General features: G+C 39.8%; 1 protein-coding gene across 9 annotated transcripts in view; it reads right to left on the minus strand.

Annotated features, from left to right (window-relative positions):
• Positions 1–26,023, minus strand: part of LOC130919428 (discs large homolog 1-like protein) — a 249,323-nt gene that overhangs the window by 145,620 nt on the left and 77,680 nt on the right. The window contains exon 1 of one of the 9 annotated variants that reach the window (XM_057842139.1): positions 22,245–23,920. The exons of the other annotated variants lie outside the window; for them this stretch is intronic. Within the exon in view, the coding sequence (XP_057698122.1) occupies positions 22,245–22,514 (270 nt within the window). The 5' untranslated portion in view covers positions 22,515–23,920. Of the gene's footprint in view, positions 1–22,244; positions 23,921–26,023 lie in introns of those variants that run through there. 9 annotated transcript variants of the gene reach the window in all.

Consider the following 26,023-nt stretch of genomic DNA (forward strand, 5'->3'; position numbering starts at 1 on the left):
AACTTTTGCTATGCAAATTAGCCAATTGTATGCTTGTTATACTTAGATCCTCATTTATTTATTTATTTATTTATTTTTTATACCTTTGAGGCTAAGCTCAGGTATTTTAATTTTGTTTTAAATTTATTTATTGCTCTTGTGAAATGAAAGTGCAATTCTGCATATTTGAAGAAACACTCAAGAATTTTCTTTTGTATTGGCATGTAATGCTCTTTGCAAGTGTAATCTTAGCAAGCCGAAATAAATAATATTGCAAGCATAAATACTTATTTCTCTCGTTTTACATCCCTTAAAATGTATTCTGCAAAGCATTAAATGTTTGTAATCCAATTACTCGATTATTTGAACAAACTAATAAATAGATGAATCGATAGCTGCAGCTCTAGAAAATATTATGTAAACTTGAAAATGACAATAGTAAGGCATTTGTCACCTAAAGAAGGACAATGTAATACTTTGTTCAATGTCAAATTTTCTATCCATTCAACACTATCCTCCAATGACCTCCCTAGTCAAAGAATTAAGGCCAAATTGTACCGGACGCGTGTGCATTACAGATCCGCTAAGATATAGCGGCGGTGCCAATCCATTTCCATTCTATTGTTCAAATTATACCAGCCACATATGCACTATGGATTGACTGCAGACCATCTCCGATGTGCTGGAGCCCGCCGGATGGTTTGGGCTATTTTCTGTTTTTGCCGGAGACACATCTGTCAAAATGGGCGGAGCCAGGCCTGCTGACACTTATTCAAGGTTTAAACATCAGCAAACATGGACGATGAATGATTCATCATGGAGGTGGAAAGTCACAAAGTTAAAAATGGAATCTGCAAACCCTAACGCCATAGCAGAAGCTATGAGGATGGACGGTGAGTTATGCAAGTTATGTAATTTAAAAACAGTAATTAAACAGTACAGAACAAACAGAAAAAATGTTCAGTCAAATCAAGTCCACCTGTCTCTTTGCTTCTCTGTTGAGTACAGACTCCGTGTGTTAGTCGTTTTTAATGCCACATTATCACTCGAGAACTCACGATGGGATGGAGCTGCTGGATCGCAGTTGTGCGCAGCCGGTATGTTTTGTCCTATTTTTGACGTACTGTGGAGCACGCAGTCAACACAGAGCTTGGCGGATCCGTACCGTGGACGCTTCCGGTATAATTTGGCCTTTACTATATCTGAGGATAACGTTTATAGTTGGGGAAGTCAATATAGCAAGGTAACATCAAGATGATGTCTCATACAGTGATAGGACTAACCAGACCAGAATACAGTCTGATCGTTGGACACATTTCATAAAATCCACGTGAACATCCATGCAGACGGTGCAGGCTTGATTCCTGATCATTGTTCAAATAACTAGCGTGTGTGTCCAAGCAAGATGAATATTAATAAAAATACAAATGGCAGAGTTGTGTAAGAAAGGACATATAGCATTAAAAAACAAACAAACAAAAAAACGGACAAACAAATCACACAAGTGGCAGAGGTGACCACTGACAAGACGTTACAACAACAACACCAGTAATCCTTTGTTTTAACTATAACCAACAAATAATAAATACCAACCGTAGAGGGCATCAATGTTCACTTACTGAGAGGTGAAAAGAAATAAATACAAATGATGACAATGCTCTATACTTGTATGAGTTCTGTAATGTAACTGAACCACAACTGAACCACTCTCAGGTCTCTGATAGCAATTCTAAGAGGTGTCGTGCTCAGCATTCAGCCAAGGTGACACCATACATGCAAATATCAGACTAAAATGCAATGCTTTTGCAAAACCTAGCCTCTAGTGTGAATTAGAGTCAAAAACATGACCATAGGTTGCTTGAAGTGAACCTTGCTATCATGTACGTTGTGTAATGCAGTTCATCAAATGATCTACTACAAGTAAAATGTTAATTTTCTCGACATTCTTTCATGATCCATTTACATTCTATTTTTGATTGTAAGATAATCACATGCCTACACTTAACATGACTGACTGCAAGAGACAAGTTCAGCAATCAAACTGTTTTTAAATTGCAAGTGTTGTTGGCCACATAAAATAATGCAGATTCAAATTCAATCCATAAGATTGAGACCATTCACACTACCAAGCTCCTTTCAGAAATTTGAAGAAGTTGAAGGAATGTTCTGGTATTCAAACGGGTCGGGCCCATGTCTGAAAGCAATTACCCGGGTCTCTTGACAGTCTCAGGACCAAGTCAAAAGTCCGGATCCTATCCAGGTAGCATAATATCTGAATGCAGCAGGTAATGTTCGGCGTTAGAGAGCAGAGACACATGACAATATTACATTTAATCATTTTTCTTCATTTTAAGACAAAAAGACAGTTGACAAGCAGTAAACCTGCGAGTCACGTCATCCATCCATCCATTCATCCATCCATTATCTTACGCTTAGTCCGGGGTCGGGTCGCGGAGGCAGCAGCTTTAGCAGGGAAGCCCAGACTTTGCTCTCCCCAGCCACTTCAGCCAGCTCCTCCGGCGGGATTCCAAGGCGTTCCCAGGCCAGCCGAGTGACATAGTCTCTCCAGCGTATCCTGGGTCGACCCCGGGGCCTCCCGTCGGTGGGACATGCCCGGAACACCTCTCCAGGGAGGCGTCCAGGGAGTCATCCTCCGTGAGTCATCACCTTATCGTGGTGGAGGGGTTTGCGTGTCCCAATGATCCTTGGAGCTATGTTGTCTGGGGCTTTAGCCCCTGGCAGGGTCACCCATGGCAAACAGGTCCTAGGTGAGGGGCCAGACTAAGCATGGCTCAAAATGACCCCTTATGATGAGAAGAATAAATTAACTTCAGTTTCCCTTGCCCGGACGCGGGTTACCGGGGCCCCCCTCTGGAGCCAGTCCTGGAGGTGGGGCTCGAAGGCAAGTGTCTGGTGGCCGGGCCTCTCCCCATGGGCCCACAGCCCGAAAAGGCAACATGGGTTCCCCTTCCCATGGGCTCACCACCTGTGGGAGGGGCCAAAGGGGTCGGGTGCGCAGAGAGTTGGGCGGCAGCCAAAGGCGGGGGCCTTGGCGGTCCAACCCCCAGCTGCAGAAGCTAACTCTTGAGTCACGTCATCACTGGAAACTAATATCTCTAGCCTCCCATTGATAGCAAAATGGAAACAAAGGGGTGCCATTTGTTTGTGCTACGTTTGCGCTAGTTGTTGGGAAACCCCTCTGTTATTGAGGGAGTTTGTATGCGCCGTCAGCCGCGGGAGTTGGATCCGGAAAAGCTGCGACTGATGTCATCACTCGAAATTAGTATCTCAGTATCTATAAAACGATAGCAGCACAAACAAATTTTTTTTACAGCACAAACGTAGCATAAAAGAATGGCACCATTTTGGGTCCATTTTGCATTAAATGGGGGGGCGTGTGACGTTATCACTCGAAATTAATATCTCAATATCTTAAAAACAATAGCAGCACAAACGTAGGACAAACGACTGACATGGTTTTTATATAAATTTGCCCTGATGGGGGGCCAACTTTACAGAGGTGGCCGCAGTGATTGCAGGTTTCCGTTCCAGCCCATCAAGAGGAAACCTTTTCACCAATCGGATGTCTTGCAAGCGCAATCAGTTGATCCCAGTCAGTTGCTTCTTGTTTCAGCACAAACCTTATTGGTTAAACTGTCTGTGCTGGATCAGTTCTAACAAAGACCAGGACCCACTACGGTCATTGAGGAACGGTTTCCCCACGCTTGTTCTAACTTATAGGCAATTACATTACCTATGTTTCCTAAATGTCAATGGACTTTTTTAAGAACAGTTACAATTGAAAGAACCCATAAAAGATGATAATATCAACACAGGAAGACCCATTCTAGCTAATTAGATTTGTAAAGCCAACCTTTGTTTTGAGCTGGTGTAGTGGTATTAAGTATTAGGCATGTTTAATTAAAATAATTTCAAATGCTCATGTTATGTGTTTTGCTTATATTAGTTGGCATAGACACAAGACGAAGTGGAAAAAATGGATAGTGGGTCTGCATGTGCGAGGGGGAAGAGAACTGATATAAAAGCATCTTCCCACACACAGAAGGTGATGCAACACCCAGTGTACTCTCAATACCAAAAATCATATAAAATCAATTCACTGTGCAGTTGTACATTTTTTCCACAAGTAAGAGAGTTGAAAGGGTATTTAAAGCTATTTAGGCATTTGTTTTGAGACTTTATCTTTGACTCACTAATCTGCATGGTGATCAGTTTATTATCAGTACATACACAGGTGATCAGTACATTATCACCATGACAACAGTTGAAGCCACCTATAGTCATAGCAAGCTTAATAACGACAATGAAGGTTCAGTTAGTTCACATTTTTTAATACATTATATACTGTATCTCCTAATCAGTCCCCGAAACTATTTATATTGCAGGCATGAAAATCTCTCACCTTTCGGCGAAATTCGCCGTTTTGAAGTAAAAAAAGATGACCTACGTGAATCGTGTAGATCCGATGAGAAAACTTTTAAGGGGGGTGGGGGGGGGGGGGGGGGGTTCGGGTGTAGGCATGTGCCGGTTACCTTCACGGTTTACCATGCTATGAAAACGTTGCGGTTACAAAACCACTAAAATTTTCCGTCATACAGTACTACGTATTCGTTATTTTTCATGTGTCGAAAATGCAGCCAGAAGTGGCTTGGCGCGGCAGCGCTGACCCCTTCCCCTGTTTGATGCTGCGAGTGTCAGTGACGCTATTCCAGCAAACCCAAAAACAAACTTTCCAAACGCAAGGCGTAAATTCTGCAATGCATTGAGCTCTCAAATCGTGGTAACTGAAATATACCAAATGAATACATTTAAAACGTTGTACAATCGTATTTTTCCACGTGTGAGTCGCTTCAAAAGTTTAGCTTCATGAAAAAGTTCGCCAAAAACAAAACACACATTTTCCTTTCAAATTCAGTACACAAAGTTACTAAAAACTTACAAAGACGAGTGATATGCAAGGCTTAGCTAAGCTAGGAGAGCAACTTCATTGAGGTTAATCACAGCCGCTGAGAGAGAAACAAGTTTGTATGCGGGGAGGAAAAAAAGAGTGTCAAAGATCGCTAATTGCGACAGATGATCTTGTGCTAAGCACAAATTCACGTTAGCTGGACGAGGTGAGGTCTCACTCCCAATTTTTTTTAGATGAATGCATTTGCCAGCATATTGAATTTGGTGAGTAATGGTTTTAATCGTTTTCATATTTTGCGGTATGACAAAGTTACTGCCGTTTGTTGCAGCTTGCGTTGGACACTGCCAGAGCGTCCGGTGAAAAAATAGCTCCCGTTAAGGTAGCTTCAAGCTTGTGTATTTAACGGTAATATAAAAGCAGTGTTGTCAGTAACGCGTTATGTGAGTAATGCGTAACTGTAATCTGATTACTTTCTTTCAGGAAAGAACAATCTAACGCGTTCATTTTTCTAAATCAGTAATCTGAGTAAAATTACTTTCCGTGATGCCTGTACGTTATTATTTTGTTATTGCCCCATAATGTATGTAGAATGAAGAATACTGTAGTCATGGGAGTGACATCACATGTCACATTTTCTAATCGGGGATGGAAAAAAAAAAAGGGTCACATGTATTACATGATTTCGTGAGCCGTGAGCGCTGGGAGTTTGCGGCCAAAACAACACAGCCTTGCTTCCTCGCCAGGATGCAATGAAATAGGCAGGAGATACACTACAAACGGCTGCATTTGCACACTGGAAACACAGCCATTACTTCACATTTTTGTCCAGTAAAGATGACAAAAATATCTCCATGCGCTGCGAACTTTGCGCTGGCTCAAAAAGACTGTCGACCGCTACAAGCATCCAATTCAAGCACCACTTGGAATTACAGCACAACAGGTAATACGAAAGCCAGGACTTTTTGATACTGCTCGTGCTCAATCCTGGGTTCAAGCTCAGTTGTTGTTGAAGGTTTTGAAAGCTTAGGTTTAAAGAAATTCTAAATATCCATTTTGCCTCCTCAGCTGTAGTTTTGGCTAAGCAATGCAAACGGCTGTCTCTAAGGTGCTATGGTCACATGATCCGTTCGAAAAATAATTTGGACCCATTATGAAATACAGTAGTTTGAAAGATTCTTGTTCATTTCATTCATTTTTGTTGTTTATTTTATTGCTCTAAAACTTTTATAGACAACATTTTAATGGCCATATTCAATGGTCTTTATTTTAAAGGGGAAGTTCAGAATGTTTTACATTAGGCTTAATCTTTGAGTTAGCCGGGGTTTAATTAGTCATTGGAGTTGATTTGAACAAATTCTGCGCAGTTTGCCAGTTATTTGTTAGTTTCAGGGCTCCGGAGTGGCTAAGCCAGCGCGAGTCAATGGTGGTTGAAATCAACTCCTTCAACTAACTAAAAACCCCCGCTCGAATATTAAGTCTTATGTGAAAAATTAAAATGGTCAAATTCGCCACATGTAGGACGTTTCGCCGACAGAGGACATTTTGGCATAACGCCGGAACATATTTCCTCCACATCTTTCTCACCTTTTTAACCCCTGACCCATTTTCATGCCTGATATTGAGACTGACAAGCCGTGTTTTTCCCAAATCAAATTTTTATGTGTATGGTCAATTTTCAGATGGCTCCTGTAGCTACATCAACTGTCACAAGACATTATCAGCATCAACACGACATATGCAGTACAAATACCAGATGTGGTGCATGGGGAATGTCAAACATATCAGAGAATGTTCATGCTCAAGTCAGTGCAAAGTATGACGTGAATGTCAAAATACATACAACTCTCTCATTATGTTTGTAATGTACCAAAAAATAATTATATACTGTATATACTATTAAGAATCCCAAAAATCATGTTTATTTGTGTATTCAGTTAGTCTTGAATATTTTTATCATCAATTAAATTGTTGTGGTTTTATTACTTTATTTAAAAAAAAAAAAAAAAAAAATGGTTATTGTTTCAAATCCTGAAGCAAACCACTTTCTTCACACAACATTACAGGATTACTTCTTTACTTTGACTTACCATATCTTATTCAAAAGCAAGTACAATTGTGGGGGCGAAAATGTGAGGAGTTATAAAAATAAAGATGTATTTATCTCAACATAATTTATACAGTTAGGCAAAAGACAGTGTTTATATGAATTTTATTTTATACAAAATCTAATGGATTTGAAATGACTGAACAATACACCCACAATTATAATAAAGGCATCGTTGGAGATATGATGGACTTCAGATATTAGGAAGTCAGTTATCTTGCCGAATTTTTATACTTATATATTAACGGCGTAAAATGGAGATTCCAAAAAATGGCAATAAAAAAAAAAAAAAAAAAAAAAAACGCTGCGAATATGATATAATATTAATGAATATATCCTATCTAGAAGTCTGCAAGTAATTAATCGACCCTGATTTTAAAAAAAAAAAAAAAAAAAAAAAAAAAAAATCAAAACATTTCCTCAGAGGATCGGTAGTTACTGGTCCATGCTACATAGTTACAAGTTTCAAGATCATGAATGACAGGAGTCCACTTTTAAGTTAGATTCCACAAGAACAACTACTTACTAGTTTAGTGCACCTTGACAAGTTGACAGACCTTCAGGCGGTAAATGTGAAAGTAAAAAATACCAATCATCATCCATCTATCATTCCATAATATTGATTATAATAACTGATGCAGAAAGATTTATTGCTTTTTTAACCGAAATCACATTTTAACACGATTTTGAAATTGCCAAAGCTGCATTCTTTTTCCTTGTACTCCTGACTAACCCAGGATCGGACAGCTATTTTACACCTGCGGGACCTCACCAAACCGCTCGACGGTATGCACAAGTCATGTTCTCAAACCAAAAGTGAGCTGCTAATAGTTAACATGCATAGCCCAGGCTAACCAATCACAAGCTAAGATGCTACACATGTACAGATTACGTTGATCAGAAGTGAGATTCTATGACTTCACGTGCACAGGTTAACTCATCCAATATTTCCGCTGCATGCATTGAGAAGGAACAAAATACCTTCAAATGTACTTTTACTTTTTTTTTTTTATCTATTTTTAATTAATTTTTGACGCATAACATAACTGTGGACATTTAGTTAATGAGCTACTGCTGGCTAATGGCTATAGCGGAGGGTTGTGGGTCCCCATCCGTTAGTGTTGTATGGATGTTGTGCTGTAGACGCCCTTTATTGCCCCCTATAGCCTAGGAGAATTGCTTTGCTAACAACTGGCAAGCCGTAACGAGTAATAATGCTGAAAAATGTTTGCTTGCTGGGCTCTGCACATCTCATTTCCACGCAGTTAAAGTTAAAAGTATACACACAATACAATATATTCATAATATATCGATTACCCGCAAACATTACGTAATTTATCGGTAGTTTTAAGCTAAATTGCCCCGGTGCAAACTCAGTGTTGCTAATCTGAGTCGACAAAAAATGATTTGATGACATTAGGCTAACATTAATATTTACACACTACTATGTAACTGCTGACTACATTTTTCAAAGAAGTACCAGTATACCGTGGTACCGCTACTTATTAAGTTTCTACAAATGTAATTTTAAGGTTATGACACGCCTCAAAGGGAAATTGTTGCCTCTTGTTGGGAAAGAAATTTCAGGTTACGAGAGGCAAAAATTACTATACAGTACTGTAAAATATGTGTACATATGTACATCCTGCTTATAAATGTCGCGCCATAAGATACTGCTCTCCTACTGGTCATACTCTTTCCCAGTAATGCAATCTGCTCTCCTATTGGACTATTGTTGATAAGGGTGTCAACAATAATCGATGCGGCAATGCATCCCGATGCGGGGCAGGGACGATTCGATTCGATGCGGGCAACACGCTGAATCGATTCAGCGCATTTTAAAATATATAAGTACGTTCAAAAATCTTCCCTGCGCAATTCCGGTGATGCAATGGATTTGGTTTCCCCATTTGTATTGTTATTCTCATGTTTACCTGTAGAGCAGTACTTCTCAAATAGTGGGGCGCGCCCCCCTGGGGGGGCGCAGAGCGATGCCAGGGGGGGCGCATGTGACCTCGGGGAACATGTTTTTTTTTTTTTTTTTTTTTTTTTGCCGTACTGGAATAAAGTGTACTTGCACATCCACTCAGTAGGTGGCAGTGGCGCTCTCATTTTCAGAGTGCGCGCAGTATTTTTGACCTAAGGAAGAGCACTCAGCACACACAGACAACAGATAATGTAGAGCAGTGTGCTACCGCCGTTTTCGAAAGCCGTTTTCCGACCGGACTCACTCACGCAGCGACCCACTGTCTTGTCCGGTTCTCACGTCGCCGCCCGAGAAGTGCCATTTTCGGCTTGGGATCGTCACAACGACCGCCCTCACCTACGGTTCTACCTCGGCCGCCGTGAATGCGCTTTTTTCGTGCCGTTTGCCTTTTAGCTTTGACTTTTAATACAGTGGGTGATGATGAAAGACTACTGTTTACTGTGTCTAAAAATAATTATAGCAGACAGCCAGAAGCCAAATCAATTAAGACGCCACTTAAAGACATTAGACCCCAATCTCATTGTTAAGCCGCTTGTTTTTTTTTCAGTGAAAACATGCCGAATATTGCCAACAATCGTCCTGCTTTGTCAGTGTTACATCAGTAAACCAGTGAGCATTGTTAGCATGCTCATTGCAAAATAACTCCACACCATTGCAAAGGAGGTAAATACTGTGAGCAGCAAAAATAAAAACTGTCCTGTCCAAGGACACTTTTTTTTTTTTCTTTTATTCAGTTTTGTTTTATGGGTCAATTTTTTTGGCATATTGTCCTCATGAGTGAAAGTTTCTAATCAATTTTAATTTGTTATTATTTACTGATTTTATTACATTTTATTTTTCTGTATCAAATGGTCAAAAATGTACCTTGAGTGTATTTTTAGTTTGGATATGAATTTAAAAAAAAAAAAAAATCTGGCAAATTGATGCACGTCAAGTCTTTTCTGTTACAAACAAAACAATGTTAATTTATACTTTATTATAAGTTGATCTATGTTACTTTTTTTCTTTATTAGAAAAAAGGACAATGTTAGGCAGATGTGTATTTATAACAGTAATTTTATAGACAAATGATACTATTTACAGTGGCGGCAGAGAGTTTGGGGGGGCGCGAAACATTTACGTCTTCTTTGGGGGGGGCGTGACAGAAAATAATTGAGAAGCACTGCTGTAGAGAGAGTTACTTTACATTCAAAGCCAAGCCCGTAGAGGTTAGATCGGGCCTCAAAAATTCCAGCCCAACCCAACACGGCCCGTTGGTATTGAAGCCCGACCGGCCAGATCAATTAACTATAGATTTGCATGCCCGAGCCAAGTGATGCGGAAAAAAAAACGCAGCAGCAGCAGCAATTTATTTTCATTTCTTCAAGTTTTCTTACTGTTTAAATAGTCTACATATTTTTATAAGAGTTATAAAAGCCTTTACACAACGAAATAACGCTGGGAAAGTTTAATATAAAAAAAAAACACGGTTTTGCAGACACACAGAGGAGAAGATTCGAAAGGATCACATTTGCCTTTGTGTGCATAAATAAAAGTGTCTTTCCTAACAAATTCTCAGTTGGCAGACAAAAAACGCAAGTTTACTCAATATTTAAATAGTCTACATATTTTTATGAAATTTATAGAAGCATTTACACAACGAAATAACGCTGGGAAAGTTTGATAAAAAAAAAAAAAAAACGGTTTTACAGACACACAGAGGAGAAGATTCAAAAGGATCACATTTGCCTTTGTGTGCGTAAATAAAAGTGTCTTTCGTAACGAATTCTCAGTTGGCAGGAAAAAAACGCAAGTTTACTCAATATTTAAATAGTCTACATATATTTATGAGAATTATAAAAGCATTCACACAACGAAATAACAGGAGGAGAAGAAGAAAAAGAGGGCTGCGCCACAGCCCTCTGCGCATTTTTTATTTTAAAATACTTTATTAGTCCGGCGCGGCGGCCCGACCCGACCCACCGAAACGTGAATGCTTAACATTTCGGGTCGGGTCGGGTTCGGGTACAAGATCTAACCTCTATGCAGGGGTGACGAGGAACCCAAATCCGCTTCCTCACCGGAGTAACGTCACAGACAAGCGCAGTTGTAATCGAGAGAGCAGAGAGATAGGACATAACATAACAATGGCTGAAACGGAGAAAGAGGGAGCGAGAAATATTATAGATATAAGATAGGCTAGGCCTACATTTTACTTTTGATCTACATTGCAATTTAGTTGATGTTTTGTTTGCAACTGAACTGATCGCTGGATTGATATTGCGATAAAGATGCTGCTGCACTACAATATTTTCTTTGTCGTTTTCTTTAATATTTACTTGAATATTTTTATTGATGGGTCGTTGTGACTAAAATACAGTGACTGTTATTACTGATTTTGCACAGGAGTTCAGATGTTGCAATGTGTGAAAGGCTGCTACTGTGTGTAAAAAAAAAAAGAAAAAGAGAAAGCCCTGGTCTCATTATAAGCACTAATTAAATGCTGTGATCTGATTTTGTTTTTTTTTAAAGATATATATGAAAGTATACTATTTTCATTTGACTTCGACCAGGAGTGACACAAGAGCCAATAAAAAGTTGTTTAATGTCTGTCCGCTTGTGTTGGCTCATGATTCACAAAAAATATGCTTTGCTTTAGAATTTTAATGCATCCCAGGCTTTAATGCATTGCAATGCATTGCCGAATCGAACCGAATCGAATCGTGACCCTCTGAATCGAATCGAATCGAATCGTGGCCTTCCGAATCGTAATCGAATCGAATCGTGAGGGCGGTGTCGATGCACACCTCTAATTGTTGATGACGTTTCAATTTGGGTGTCGCAGTATGATGATATGCACAGGCGCGACGGTGTTGTTGTTATAGCGGATCAACGTCTTTGCCAAAAGAGCACAAGTCTCCTCGCGTTTTTGTCTCACAAAGTTCTTTTAAGCCCACACACGGTTTACTGCATTAATAGCACATTAAACCACAGGTATCCTCACGTTTACGTGTCACGAAGAGTGATATAGGCAATAGGCACATCTTGAAAGAGAAGGAAGCCATCAAGCAGAAACACCTTCGAAGAGCATGACTATCCTTTCATGCAAGAAAAGTTAGTTTTATGATGATGGAGAGACATCCTCTCCCCTGGATTAAGGAAAACGCGTGAAAGAAGAAGACGTCACCTCACTCGAAAGGGAAGATCTTTTTTTTTTTTCATTTGCATTATCTTCTATTATCTACTTGATTACAGGTGTTAACGGTTAAGTTATGTCTGGGGTCGGCAAAATGTTGAAAGAGCAAAATTGCAGCCAAAAAAAAAAAAAAAAAACATGTCTGAAGCCGCATAAAATTGAAAGCCTTATAATGAAAACAACACATTTTGTATGTATCTAAATTTGCTATATTAGCCTTCTATCATAATGACTACATTGGCTACAAATACAGCCTTCATGATTACCGTATTTTCCACACTATAAGGCGCACCTGAAAGCCTTCAATTTTCTCAAAAGCCGACAGTGCTCCTTATAATGCGTTTTTAAAATAGGCCATTCATTGAAGGAGGTGTTCCTTATACTCCGATGCACCTTATAGTGCGGAAAATACGGTAAATGTTTATTTCATCTGCAGTGAATCCTATAGAGAATGACGCAGCACGTGACTGCTCTGTTGTACGATGGCGCCTCAAGTTTAACTTCCTCTTGAGCCGCGGGTTGCTGACCCATTAGGTATATGGAATGATTTAAATATGTTTGTCGTTTTATTCCGGTTTTACCCCGATTATTTTTAAAAATTTGGCCTTTCATTAGTGCTTGGAATGGATTCGGTCATTTACATGGAAAACGCATCTCTCCTGACAGAATTTTCAGATAACAAGACTACTTCCAGCACCATATTTTTGTCAGAAAGACCCTGATCAAGATGACTTGTCAGGCTTTTTACAGACTCAAGGCTCATCAAAACTGATAATTTTTTCCTTGCAATATTCATATATATATATATATATATATATATATATATATACATATATATATACAGTGCCTTGCAAAAGTATTCGGCCCCCTTGAATCTTGCAACCTTTCGCCACATTTCAGGCTTCAAACAAAGATATGAAATTTATTTTTTTTGTCAAGAATCAACGACAAGTGGGACACAACCGTGAAGTGGAACAACATTTATTGGATAATTTAAACTTTTTTAACAAATAAAAAACTGAAAAGTGGGGCGTGCAATATTATTCGGCCCCTTTACTTTCAGTGCAGCAAACTCACTCCAGAAGTTCAGTGAGGATCTCTGAATGATCCAATGTTGTCCTAAATGACCGATGATGATAAATAGAATCCACCTATGTGTAATCAATTCTCCGTATAAATGCACCTGCTCTGTGATAGTCTCAGGGTTCTGTTTAAAGTGCATTATGAAAACCAAGGAACTTTTTTGTTAAAAAAGTTTAAATTATCCAATAAATTTTGTTCCACTTCACGATTGTGTCCCACTTGTTGTTGATTCTTGACAAAAAATTAAAATTTTATATCTTTATGTTTGAAGCCTGAAATGTGGCGAAAGGTTGCAAGGTTCAAGGGGGCCGAATACTTTTGCAAGGCACTGTATATATTAATATTTAATTTATATTATAGATATATTTTTATATAGAATTATACATATATGTATATATTTACATAATATTACATAATTATAATATTTATATAAATATTTTATCCGTCCATTAACTCATAATAATAAATATATTTAATATGCTGTCATTTAAAATTGATTTGAAATTAATTTCTGCCCACGCTGTTGGAATGCACAAGCAGGATGCTACGCGAGTGCAAGTCTCGCTGACCAATCGGAAGTGTGATGCAGTTCCTGGAAAGGGCCCGAAAACAGTTACTTTTGCCCTTAATTACTCTGCTCTTACAGTGGCGCTTTGTTGTTTTAATGTCATTCATGGACTTGGAAATGGTTGCAGCGGAGCAGGAGGCATACTCTAAACCAGGGGTCCCCAACCTTTTTTTGCACCACGGACCGGTGTGATTTGGGTCTTTTTTTTACATGGACCAGTGTTATGTCAAATTTTGCACCATTATAAAAATTTTCTCCCAAAGCTTTTGTGGTGGTGAAAAAAGCTCTCTTTTATATTCTGTTGGATTCTCAATGTCATCCAACGGTGCTAAAAAACTATTTACATCATAAACATACATGTGCAACACGAAAAAGGCGTAAATTAATGCTTAACGACAAGGCAAAGTCGTTAAGTGTGAGAGCTGCGTGCGTGCAGTTTTTGTGTGCAGCTAACATGGCAAACCTAAGTTAATATTCCTTTCTTTAAAGACAGTTTGTAGTGTGTACTTTGGAATCGCTGCATTTGCGGTCATTTTTAACGTTACGCGCATGCCAAATTTGTCAGAACACCGGCAATGTGCGGCAGAAAAATACAGCAAATATAAAATAACATTTGTCGTGTTACGTGCACGGAAAATACAACTCATCCGCTGAATCAGTGGGAGGTCTGAGCTTGTTTTGTTGAGACAAGATGGTCCCGAGATGGGAGAGTGAGAGAAGCAAAGATACGATGTTGGAAATTGTACCACAGCTGTCAGTGCTCTCCAAGCGATGTGAGGATATTCCGAAATGACTTTAATCCAGAACCTCGGAAGAGTTGTTGTCTCAAATGTATGTTTAAGGTCGCCGTCATTTGCGATCTCTACAAGCAGATATTCCTGTTGCACAGACATGCTCGAATCACTCGGTTAATTCAAATACGGGTAACGAATCCACTCCTTCGCTGTTCGTGGGTCTTTAGTGATTGGGAAGTAGCATAGATTTTGTTTTTTTCGAGGTTGTAGGCTCATCCTTTGGCTCATCAGGTTCTCTTTTCCCCGTAAAAAAAATCTGTCCAAAGACATCAGTTTTTCAGTCATTCTAGTGTGGGTGTAATTATTTCCGGGAACAAATGTGATAGGCGACGACCTACGACATACGTTATTATCGAGGGCAAGCGCACATAGATATACAAAACAAGATGTACTGCTGTAGCTGTATATCTATAGTAGACAGGGATATTGGTGTGTTAAGCAGCACAGGCCAAAGTCATTCGGCCAGAATGCAGTCGTAAATAAATTATTTATTATTTTTGCGCGGCCCGGTACCAAATGCGCCACGGACCGGTACCGGTCCGCAGCCCGGTCGTTGGGGACCCCTGGTCTAAACGATTACTTCCCAGGATTAAGAGTGCGTCCGTCATTTGTCATTGAGTATTTTGGATTTGAGACTGAAGACGTACACCAGAAAAATGTCCTTTGCAAAAACTGTCACACGAAGGTAATTGTGAATAAAATCGAAATAAAAATAAATAATACCTACTATTTATATAGTGAGCAATAGCCCAGATGACTTCACGAAAAAGGTTGGGCACAGCCTGAACTAGTTGCTACGCAACTGCATTTGTTAATCCATATTTTTATAAACTTGCTAAAAACTGAGTCAACAATGAGGTCATATTTTGGTTGTTCCAATTCAAATTCTCATGTGGTAGAGAACGACATATCATAAAACTGAAAAAATAACAGCAAAAATAGTCATAGCCCAAAAAGTTAAAACTTTGAATCTTATAGATTAAATAATAATAATAGATTAAATAGATGAGGCAGCATTATTGATTAAAAGAGGATGATTTTCCATCTTTGTTCCTTTATTGCAATAATGTCACTCAGGAAAAGTGGAACACTTTACTTGACATGTTAGAATGTCTACGACCATCTGGCGCAGCAGTTATCAGAGCCCATCAGATGGGCAGTCAGTACAGGCAAATTTTTTTTTTTTTTTCTTTTTACCTCAACCTATGAATGCATCAACATGCGATCCTTGCAATATCAGACGGAAAATTTGACTCGTCTTTTGTCTCGACGTATGATGACATGCTCAAAATACTACGATTTACAATAGCCTGCAATTTTATTGTTTCCCTGCAAGATATCCGCATGGCAGATGTATTTGTGAGAAAAAAATTAACATGGGTAACAAGAAGTTTAGTGCAGGTGGTTTAAGAAAAAAAAAAGGGAAAATGCACAAAATGAGAACAGTGGCACAATTGTCGCACAACAAAAGAAAGTTCATACACTACGTTGGTTACATATTGACAAGTAGTGATTAAATCTCTAAGTGGTCACCCAACAAAAAAAAAAACAATGAATGTGTGGGGAAACAATGTCACACACTAGTTTAATGTAGTCATATACTGAAGTTAGCAGCTGCCATCTTAGTTGGTCCATTACTTTCGGTGTTCAGATCACTTTCATTCCGCAAGCAGCAGCTGTGCTCTGAACATTTATGAATTGTTATCGAATCATAAAGTACTGCATTGCAAAGCATCTATCAATCAATGTGTTGCCACACTCCTACTACTGTAGTTCTCTAGCTACGAAAAATCTATCAATTGCCATGAAAAGCAGCAGCGCTAAAACTTACCCGTTTTTTTACCCATCACATGATGACTTGACTTAGAGTGCAATATGCATTATTATCTTGATGAGTGAACATTTGGTATGCGAGTTAATTTAGCAAAATAGTTTAATGAAATGAGTTGACCAAATACTAATCAATTCCCCTAAAATGTTCTAAGCGTGGCTGTCACTAAGCCTGCACAATATACATTGAGGAGAACAAGTATTTGATACACTGCCAATGGGTTATTGGCAGTGTATCAAATACTTGTTCTCACCACTGTACGTATTGTTTGAACATCGGCATTGCAATGTGAACATGAGCAATAGTCTCATCGCAGGATGTGCAATGTTTTGTTTTTTTGGTTTTTTTTCTTTTCAAAAATGTACTTTAGTTTTTTCTTCATAAAAGCAGCAATTGTGCAGAGACATGGCTTCCTGGATCCCTTTCATATACACCGATCTTCATCATGCACAGATAAACCCTCTTAGTCTGGAATTAACAGCACTATATGAATACTAGGGATGTCCCGATCACATATTTTTGCACCCGAGTCAGAGTACAAGTCACCTGATTTTGAGAATCTGCCGATACAGAGTCCTGATCTGATACCGAAAAAAAAAAAGTTGATTTTTTTTTTTTGTTGCTTAGACGCTAACGCTGCCAAGAACGGCCTCCCATTTACACAATGAATGACTTGTCACAACACACTTCGGACTGTGTACAAAGCTTAGTCGTAGCGCTATCAAGGAGTCTCTGACCAAATCAAAGCTACAAACCTGTCAATCATTGTTAGCTTTAAGTACCAAACGTCAGCTGCACTGGTGACCAAGAAAAACTGTTTGGTTGCAACGCTTTTCAGGAAGGAGGGTGAGAGGCTGAATGAGCACGAAGCAGAAAAACTTTTTTTTTTTTAAATTGAATAAAACCGATCCTCTGAAAAATGGCGCGATCGACCGAATTTCCGATCATGTGATCAAATCAGGACATCGCTAATGAATACAATGTGGTCATAGCGAGTCAACCAAGGTCTTCCCAAACAGAACTGTTCAAGTCTGGTGAAAATTTAATTAATTATTAGTTTTAATATCGTAATGTATTGCAAACCCCAAATCTCAATTTTTTCCCAATGTCGTTCAACCCAACTGTACACTTCATGAGAATCGGCTATTTAACGACTCCTGAGATCAGGGTGTTCTGCCTATGTGGTGGGCGATTTTCAGGCATATTTATCTTCCAGTATTAGCATTCAAATAGCCGATCTAAACTCTGATCAATTCCTAACAGAGTGGTCAGGGCTGCTTGGACTTGCTGCTATCAAATCTTAGAAATTTTTGATACGTACCAACATTGGGCTAGGTTTGGAACACAACTTTTTTTCAGAGCATGGTGGCTGTAAAGCATATGAGTTGTACACATGAGTATTTCTGAGCCATTTGATGGTGTATTTGGTGTAGAGATCGCAAGTTGACGAATAGAGATTAAGGACCCTCACCATTTCAAGACAAGGTGACAAGCAATAGGGAAATTTCCAGAAATGTTCAATTTCTTCTATAACTTACTAAGCATGTGCAATGCTGCTCCCATATTTAAAGAAACCGACATAACAACATAATAATTATTAGTTCTGTAATCAGTAAATACGGGTGTTTGGGAGTGGATGGATATGACGACTGGAAGAGAGACAGCGGACATTCAAGTGGTTGACGAGCATGTGTAAGTAGTGGCCGACAGCACCTCGGAATATGTTCGTGTTTTATTGAATTGCTGCACATTTAATAAAGTGAGTGAAGAGCACTGCAGACTCCCTTCCTCCTTGTCCTCCTGTGAGCATTACATTATTTATTATGTTTGGGCTCAACTCAATCCTGGATAGAATCTTGTAGTGTGCGGTAACCCATATTTATAAAAATTGTAGTGTGTAGATGTTCAGCTTATTTGGCAAGAGAATCTGAAACATTACACTGTAGTCTTTTCTGCGAACAAATTGCAATTCCCTGATACTGCAATCTTGTGCAAGGCCACCCTTGTCTCCCTATTTAGTTTCTCTAGACTCCATCCATCAATTCACTTCTAGTCTATCCCCATTTCCTGTGACCACTAAATTCCTCTTTAAGGCTTTCAGTGCTCTTTAAGTGGCAGAATGACTTTGATACCTCTGTTTTACCACTCATCAATCATACATTAGAGTGTGGAAATAGTTGGGGGAGTGAGAAGATAGAACCACAAAAAAGCAAAAACAAACTATTTCTAATTTCCATTAAAGTATTTTTACACAAGTACATATTTGTAAAGAGTTCTTGAAACTCTTTCGTGCACAAAATTCACAGCTGATTGTATCTATCAAAAGACATTTGAACTATGAGTGTGAAATAAAAGGAGGGATGAAGTGCACTAAGAAATCCGGTGAGACAGAGGAGAATTACTATGCTTCTGAACTGGCATCTTGAGAAATAAATGTATGACAACATTGCAGGTTTGAAAATAAACACATTAAGCACCCTCAGACACACGTAAATATACGTGTGTTTATATGTTAATTTAATATTAGCAACTGGAAATCAGCTATGCATTAAGTTCTTAAACTGGGAAACTGGTAACACCAATCACAATCGATCCAGTGATTACTAGAAGGGAGACAAGTTAATATTTTTCCAAGTATGGGTTGACAGGCATCTTCAAAAACACAGCTCTTGCAGCAGACCATCATCAACCATCTTAAATGGCATTATTATGTGAATTAGAATCATATTTTGAGACGATTCGACTATATACAACAATTTGGCAAAGCGCAGATGTCGAGAACTTAGTCTTTTAATCTGCCGTTTAGCCACGCCTACCATTATGGGGGTTCAGCGTCCCCAACAGGAGCATGACGTCTGCAGGGTCATGGTTTCATCTGATTTAGAATTCAGCCCATTGAGGGGGAATTATTCAGAACGAAGAAAATGCGACGAAGACAGCCCCAAAGTGTCATTGTTTTAGTCTCTCCAATATTTTCACAGAATATTCTTTTTATTGAAGTATTTTTCCCCCATTGCTAAATAAATGGTATGGTCATGACAAATAACAGTCATGTGCTAAATGGAATATTAAATAATCAAAATGCATTTATTCAGTACGGCATGGCAAAATTACTCCTTAATGGTCAAAACTGTTGACTTTACCTTTACTATCGCATCTCCCGAACGATATTTTATGCCACCGTAGTTAGTCAGGCTTTTGTCATGTCCCTGCCCTGGCTTCGGAGAATGTAAACAAACCAAGAGGCGTGACAGCTAGCCGACATGCTAACCTGAACCGAGTGACGTCTCAAAGTCTTATTTTTGCTTTCGAAGCAAAAAAATCAAACTCAACTAGTTCGGATCATGTCACGTGGCGGCAGGACAGCCGATCGGCAAAGACAATCGACAACCCGCCCGGCGGTGAGCAAGTTACAGCTCGTTCCCCTGCTACGGACAGGAGAGCTTGCTGGGGAAGCAGCTGGAGAGTACCGCCGGACAAACCGGCCGACATCGGAGGAGCGCGTAGCTGCCACATGGTCAACACGAATATGGCGTAAAATAATGCTTTACTACATGGCGAAGACGTAAACAGAGAGTGGTGTGCAGTTGTTGTTCAGCTAACATGGCAGGATGCGTCTGAGGAGAACTTTTCTACATGTTCGTCCATGATCACACGTAAGTAAATAGTCCTTTATTTAAAGAAAGTTTGTCGTGTTTACTTTGTAATCGCTGTATTCACGGCCATTTTTAACTCAAAGTTGCAATTTCTGATGGGGTTGAAAATTTGACAGAACACCGGGCACACAAAGACGGCAATAGGCCAAGTATAGAGGGGGGTGTGCAAACAAGCTGCCGGTTGTCGGCCGAGTGGCATTCTCGGTGGACAATCAGCCACAAAATGCAAGCCACCTCCGTATTAAAACGTGCCATGATCCCAGTATTTCACATAATACAAAATATTATGTTTACTCACTTCCTCAAAAGTCTAATAGTCCCACAGTAGTAGTACTTGTTTTGGCCAAAATCCGTGGTGAACGGGAACCTTTAGAAACCCAAAAAGGCTCACACGCCTCTCCATGGTACAGCAACAATTTTCTGCAGCCGTTTGGCTGGCGTGATGCGAAAAATAGAATGCGCAAAATCAGCTGAATCCGCAGTCCATCTGCATGCTATCAAGCAATGCTGTATTTTGAGATGCTGATTCGGGTGACGTCACATTCGCATTCATCCTAAACCCGAGACTGAAGACGGAAGTCACAAATTTTTATGGCGCGGGATTCAAAAATTGAATATATAAAACGATCGCTTACACACACATCTAAGCGGTCCATTTCATTCAGGAGCATAAAACGCCGCGTGAAATATGAAATAAACATGCTTTTTGGGGTCATACGCACTTTAAACTCAGAACATTTCACTCCTCATGCATGTAAACCAAAGTATACTAAATTATATGCAACAAATCTATAATTAATCTGAGAGAATCCAAACATTCATTTATTCATCCACCTCATCGGTTATCCTTCTGGGGTGGCGGGGGTGCTGGAGCCTATTCCAGCTGGCTACAGACAGGAGACGTGGTACATGCTGAACTGGTTGCCAGCCAATCGCAGGGCAAAAAGAGACAAGCAAACAATTCACACTCCCATCCACACCCACAGACAATTTGGAGTGTTTAATCAACCTATCAAGCATATTTTGAGATGTGGAAAGAAATCGAAGTATCCGGGGAAAACCGTCACAAACTCCACACGAGAAGGCATGTTGCCGGGATCTAACCATTGACCTCAGAACTGTGAAGTGACGTGCTAATCCGTCATCATCCACTGTCAGTAGAGCCCAAACAACAATCCGAAAAATTCAAGCTGTCTACTTTAAAGGGTTTTACAATAAATGAGAGAAAATGTGATGAAAGAGTGCTAAGCGGTTGAGCCCTTGTAGCAGACAGGTACTTTGGTGCATTACATGAATTTGTGTTACGCAGATACCAAGGCTGCAAATTTGTTTCAGACATTATGAAAATAGTAATGGAGCACAAGGGTTAAGAAATAAGGGATGTTAAAAATAATACTGTAAAAAACGGAGCCATGGAGAATTTGGAATCCTACATTTAAGCACATTTGGACTACAGCAGGTTTGCGTTTACTTGAGTGATGGATGATGTTTCAGGAATGAATTGATATATATGTACTTTATGTCCATTTTGATTTGTTATTTTTTCCTAAAGTGATAAACAAATATCACAATAATCGTCTTTAAGTGTAGTATCTGGATCGAATCAAATCGTGATACGAATCGTATTGCCAGATATTAGGCAATAAACTCACCAACCAGAAACGCTGTCTTACATTTGTTAATATTAGTATAGTTGTTAAAAAAAAAACTGGATTTAGAAAGAAATAGACTGTAGGTACAATGAAATGTATCAGTCTGATTAGGTCAAGCATTAAATCATTTTTCATGATGATATGTCACAAGTTGGTTTTACCGACTTCATACAGTTCAGCAGTGACAGAATGAAAAACTTTGCAGTTGCAACTCTGCAGCTCTCTGTCTCAGACTCTGTGAGAGCTCAGATCCCTGATCAAATATTCTAATGACAAATAGAGCTGCTTCAAACTTGACTTTGAACCATGTCTGCGTCTGTGCTTTGAAAGAGACTCAAACTGGAGTCATACTAAGAACAAGCACATACTGTAACACACAGACATCAAACACAAAAGCCCATCTTAGATTACACACTTCCCACCCTGATCCCCTACCGCCCCTCAAGCACAATTCACACTCACAAACAGCAAGTGTGCTATGTTACCTGGCTAGAAGTAATACAGTCAGTGAATGCACTCCTCCTGGAGAAGAACATAAGGAGCTGCTGCCAACGAGAGGAGGATGTAGAAGGAGAGGAGGAAGCAGGAGAAGCGGTGGATGGAGAGGAATTGTGTGGTGGTGCCAGTTCCTCTGAGGAGCCACGTTTCGGTCCTAGCTTTTGTTTGACTCCTATCCCTGCACCTTGACTCCCAGAGGTTCCACCTACCCTCCCACTCCGGGGGTAAAGAGTATTGTTGCCAAAAATATAGTTCATCTTCTCCCTGTGTAGGTCTTTTGTCGGACAATTAAGAGTTTATGTCAAAATGCTTTTCCATTGATACTGTATATCCCTTTTCATGATCAGTTCTTCCTTCCATTATGCATTCGCCATCAAAGTAGCAGTGCAACTTTACCGCATGCTCGAAGGCACTAAAGAGACATAGCTTATTCGATCTTCTTGTATCATCTTCGTCTGCTCCTCATGTAGCACAAGAGCAGCTGTCAGATGAAGAGATTTACACGAGGTAGAGCCTATTAGGAAAACAGTCCTTTTTACAACTGAAACATCAGCCTCTCTCAGCGCGCAGTCCATTCGATCATCCACTTTTTGTCCATCAATTCATCCATGGTTACCTACCAACGCTAATATGAAAAAAGATCCAGAGTCCATAAATCTTGAATTCCACACTCAACAGAAGCAGGACATCGTGATAGAGAGTGTGGGCCGGATGACATATGAGAATTGATTAGTTAAAGGAACTCACTCTTTCGCTCTGTCTGAACACTCCTCTTTCCACTTCCTCTTCCTCTATGTGGGGTTCCAAGGCTATGGCCAGTCAATCTCCCTTCTGCCTTCTTGTGCACTCCCATTAAAGAGGACCGAGTGGTGTATAGGAAAGATCAGTGACTGGACAGATGAAAGGAAGCAGGTGGACGGATGCAGTCATCTGAAGTGGGAGGATGGTTTGAATAATCACGCTGCAAATCTTCTTCTCTTCCACCCTAGCGCTGAGATTTCTCATCTCTCTCATTCTCACTCTCACTCATTTCAGATCTCTCAGTTCTTCATTCTGTCTCTCCCTCTCTTCTCCCTCTTTTTCTTGCTCTCCCCTCACTCTCTCTCTCTTTTGAAGCTGAAATTTGACACCACACTCTCTTCCTCGCTGCCAGATACCATTACTACTTAAAGCCACACCTTTGTACTTTCAACAATCGATGACATGACAACTTATTTTCTTAATTCACACACACAACTGTAGCAGAACATACAAATATACTGTATATGCAGTGATGCCTTTTATTGCATGGTTGAGGTAAAAACAATCGTTTGAGTCACATGAACTATGATCACATATACACTATGTGCAGAAATAAGGAACAGAAGCTAACAAGTGTGAAATTAGTATGTACCTACTTTTCTGAATAATTTTTTACATCAATAATAAGGGGATGATAACATAATTCAAATGGTCTTTTTTTTTTTTTTTAATACTTTTATGTTTGCTTAAATTTGTGAAGCAGCAAAATCTCCTCAGGCTTTTTACAGATACTGCAGCACACAGCTCTCCCACACAATCACACTCACGTTCTCTCACATGAAAACAGTCAGAAGCACACAGACATGCATGGAAATAACAAGCTGTGTACTGATTAAGATGAATGCCGAGAGAGAAGAAGAGACAGTGAGGGTTTTCAAAATTATGAAACACTTAAGCTCTTCCCATCACTTAGCAAGGACACATAAGGGAAGGAAATGATTGGTATTTTTTTAGATTAATTCCCTGAATGACCCTTAGGTGAAGTTACAACCTCAGGAGCACAATTCAACTTATTCTTGCAGCACAAAAAGAATCCTGGGAGAATAATTGGACAAACAAATCAACAGCTTTTGTATCATCCCTAAGGATTAACCACAGGTGGAGTAGGACCCCTGTTAAAGCTTCTCCCCGCGTTTCCTTGGGAACAGTATCCATGGCAACAGCTTCCTAGGTCCCAAAATACGCCTCGTATTGTCATAAATGTATTGTTTTGAAAGATCTAAAGATATATTTGATTAGCTTTTTGGGATGAAACCATCATATTAGGAAAGAAATGGAATACTATCGTGTGTGTGGTGGGGTGTGCGCGTGCATGGAGGTGTAATATGAATCCAAGGGCCCATTTACACCAAGACACTCAGAATAAAGCGACAAAAAAAAAAGTCCCATTACAAATTTGTGGCCACACGACTAAAGCTCGATTTCGATCGCTGTTTGAACGACGCCACAAGCCTGCCTGAATACGATGTATTTATGCTATGCAATAATGAGCAGTGCAGTATTACAACGCGACAGCCAATGCTAACACTTCTTTGACTACAGGCTCCTCAGCGCAGATTTTGGGTGCAGACATTCCACAGTTTTTTAGTACTTCTAACAGTGAAATGTTGTTGGTCAGGCAGAAATTAGAAATACTACTTCGTGTTACATTGGATTACAAAACACCGAAATATCAACCTAAGATTGCCTGGGAGCCAAACCAATCTAACTTCACAAACATCCGTCATGTTAGGGCCTCTGCCCCTCCCTCCTGAGACCTGACCCACCTTGGGCAGGTGTGCGTGTTTTTATTCATTGCAGGTTGGACGACAGACGGGTGGACTGGCCACAGGTGCTGGCAATGCCAATCAACCATCCTTAAAAGCCAGAGGACGCCGCAACCTCGTCGCCCAATCAACTTGTCTTGTTCCACCGTCAGTTGTTTCTCGCATTCCTTTGATAATTCTCTCTGATCACCGGCTCATCACTTGTTTTTGCTCTCGCCCCAGGACCTGTTTTATGCGCACCCCTTGTCATATTCCATGCCTAGCTCCTTCCGAGCTACCCCGAGCAGAGCGATCTACACCTGTCTTGTTCTCTCTCCTTTGGTCGATAATAAATATTACTTGTCGCAACCCAAGTTTGTCTGCTCTGGGATCTCCTCCTTCCCACGCACCCATAACACGTGAAGGACACTTGACTTGAGTAGTTTATTCTTGAACGATTTTCTAAATAAAGTAATACCCGTGTTAACTTGACATTTAAAGTCCCCCTATCACGTTAGGGTACTTTACTGAATTTGATAGATTAGACTTCACTAAATCACAACCTGTAGTCCTTTTGTTTATCAAACGGAAAAAAAAAAAAAAAAAAAAAAGCAATAAACACTGTTTTAATCCTATTTCGCATCAACAACCGGAAGAGATGTAATCAAAGGCAGGCTCGGGCTGAAAGAGGTTTCTCTGCCCCGCTCTCAGTACCTGGTCTGGGGATCTCGGTGTGTCCTGGGGCTGCCAAGGTCCTGTATCCCCTCGACTTGTTTCCACACAGGATGAGAACACTAGCTTGGGTGCCCCTTAAGGGTGGTTAAGATGGTTCTCTGTCCTTTCAACTGTTGTCTGTGTGGCAGATCCCTATATCGTACGACTAACATGGGAGAAGGTACATTTTGGAATGTACTAAATCATAGACTTCATAATTATATTGACGGGTCACACCCGTCAGACACTGCACCACGCCTTCGAGTAGGGGGCCTGCCCACATCAAGCATCAAGAGGAGTTATTTTTAAACACACGCACGCAGCGATCTAATGCTGGATTTAGGTTGAAAAAGTACGAAAGCTGTACCGCATACAAACAGAAAGGATTGTCTCAGGAGTGATTTGTTCGAGGATTCAAGGTAATTATTATATTTTTCGTACCATGCATTCATTTTGAAATGGGAGAAAAAAATCAGTGGGAGAAATTAGCCGCTACAGCATTGGCG

The sequence above is a fragment of the Corythoichthys intestinalis genome, chromosome 7 (assembly GCF_030265065.1).
Source record: "Corythoichthys intestinalis isolate RoL2023-P3 chromosome 7, ASM3026506v1, whole genome shotgun sequence".
NCBI classification, from domain to species: domain Eukaryota; kingdom Metazoa; phylum Chordata; class Actinopteri; order Syngnathiformes; family Syngnathidae; genus Corythoichthys; species Corythoichthys intestinalis.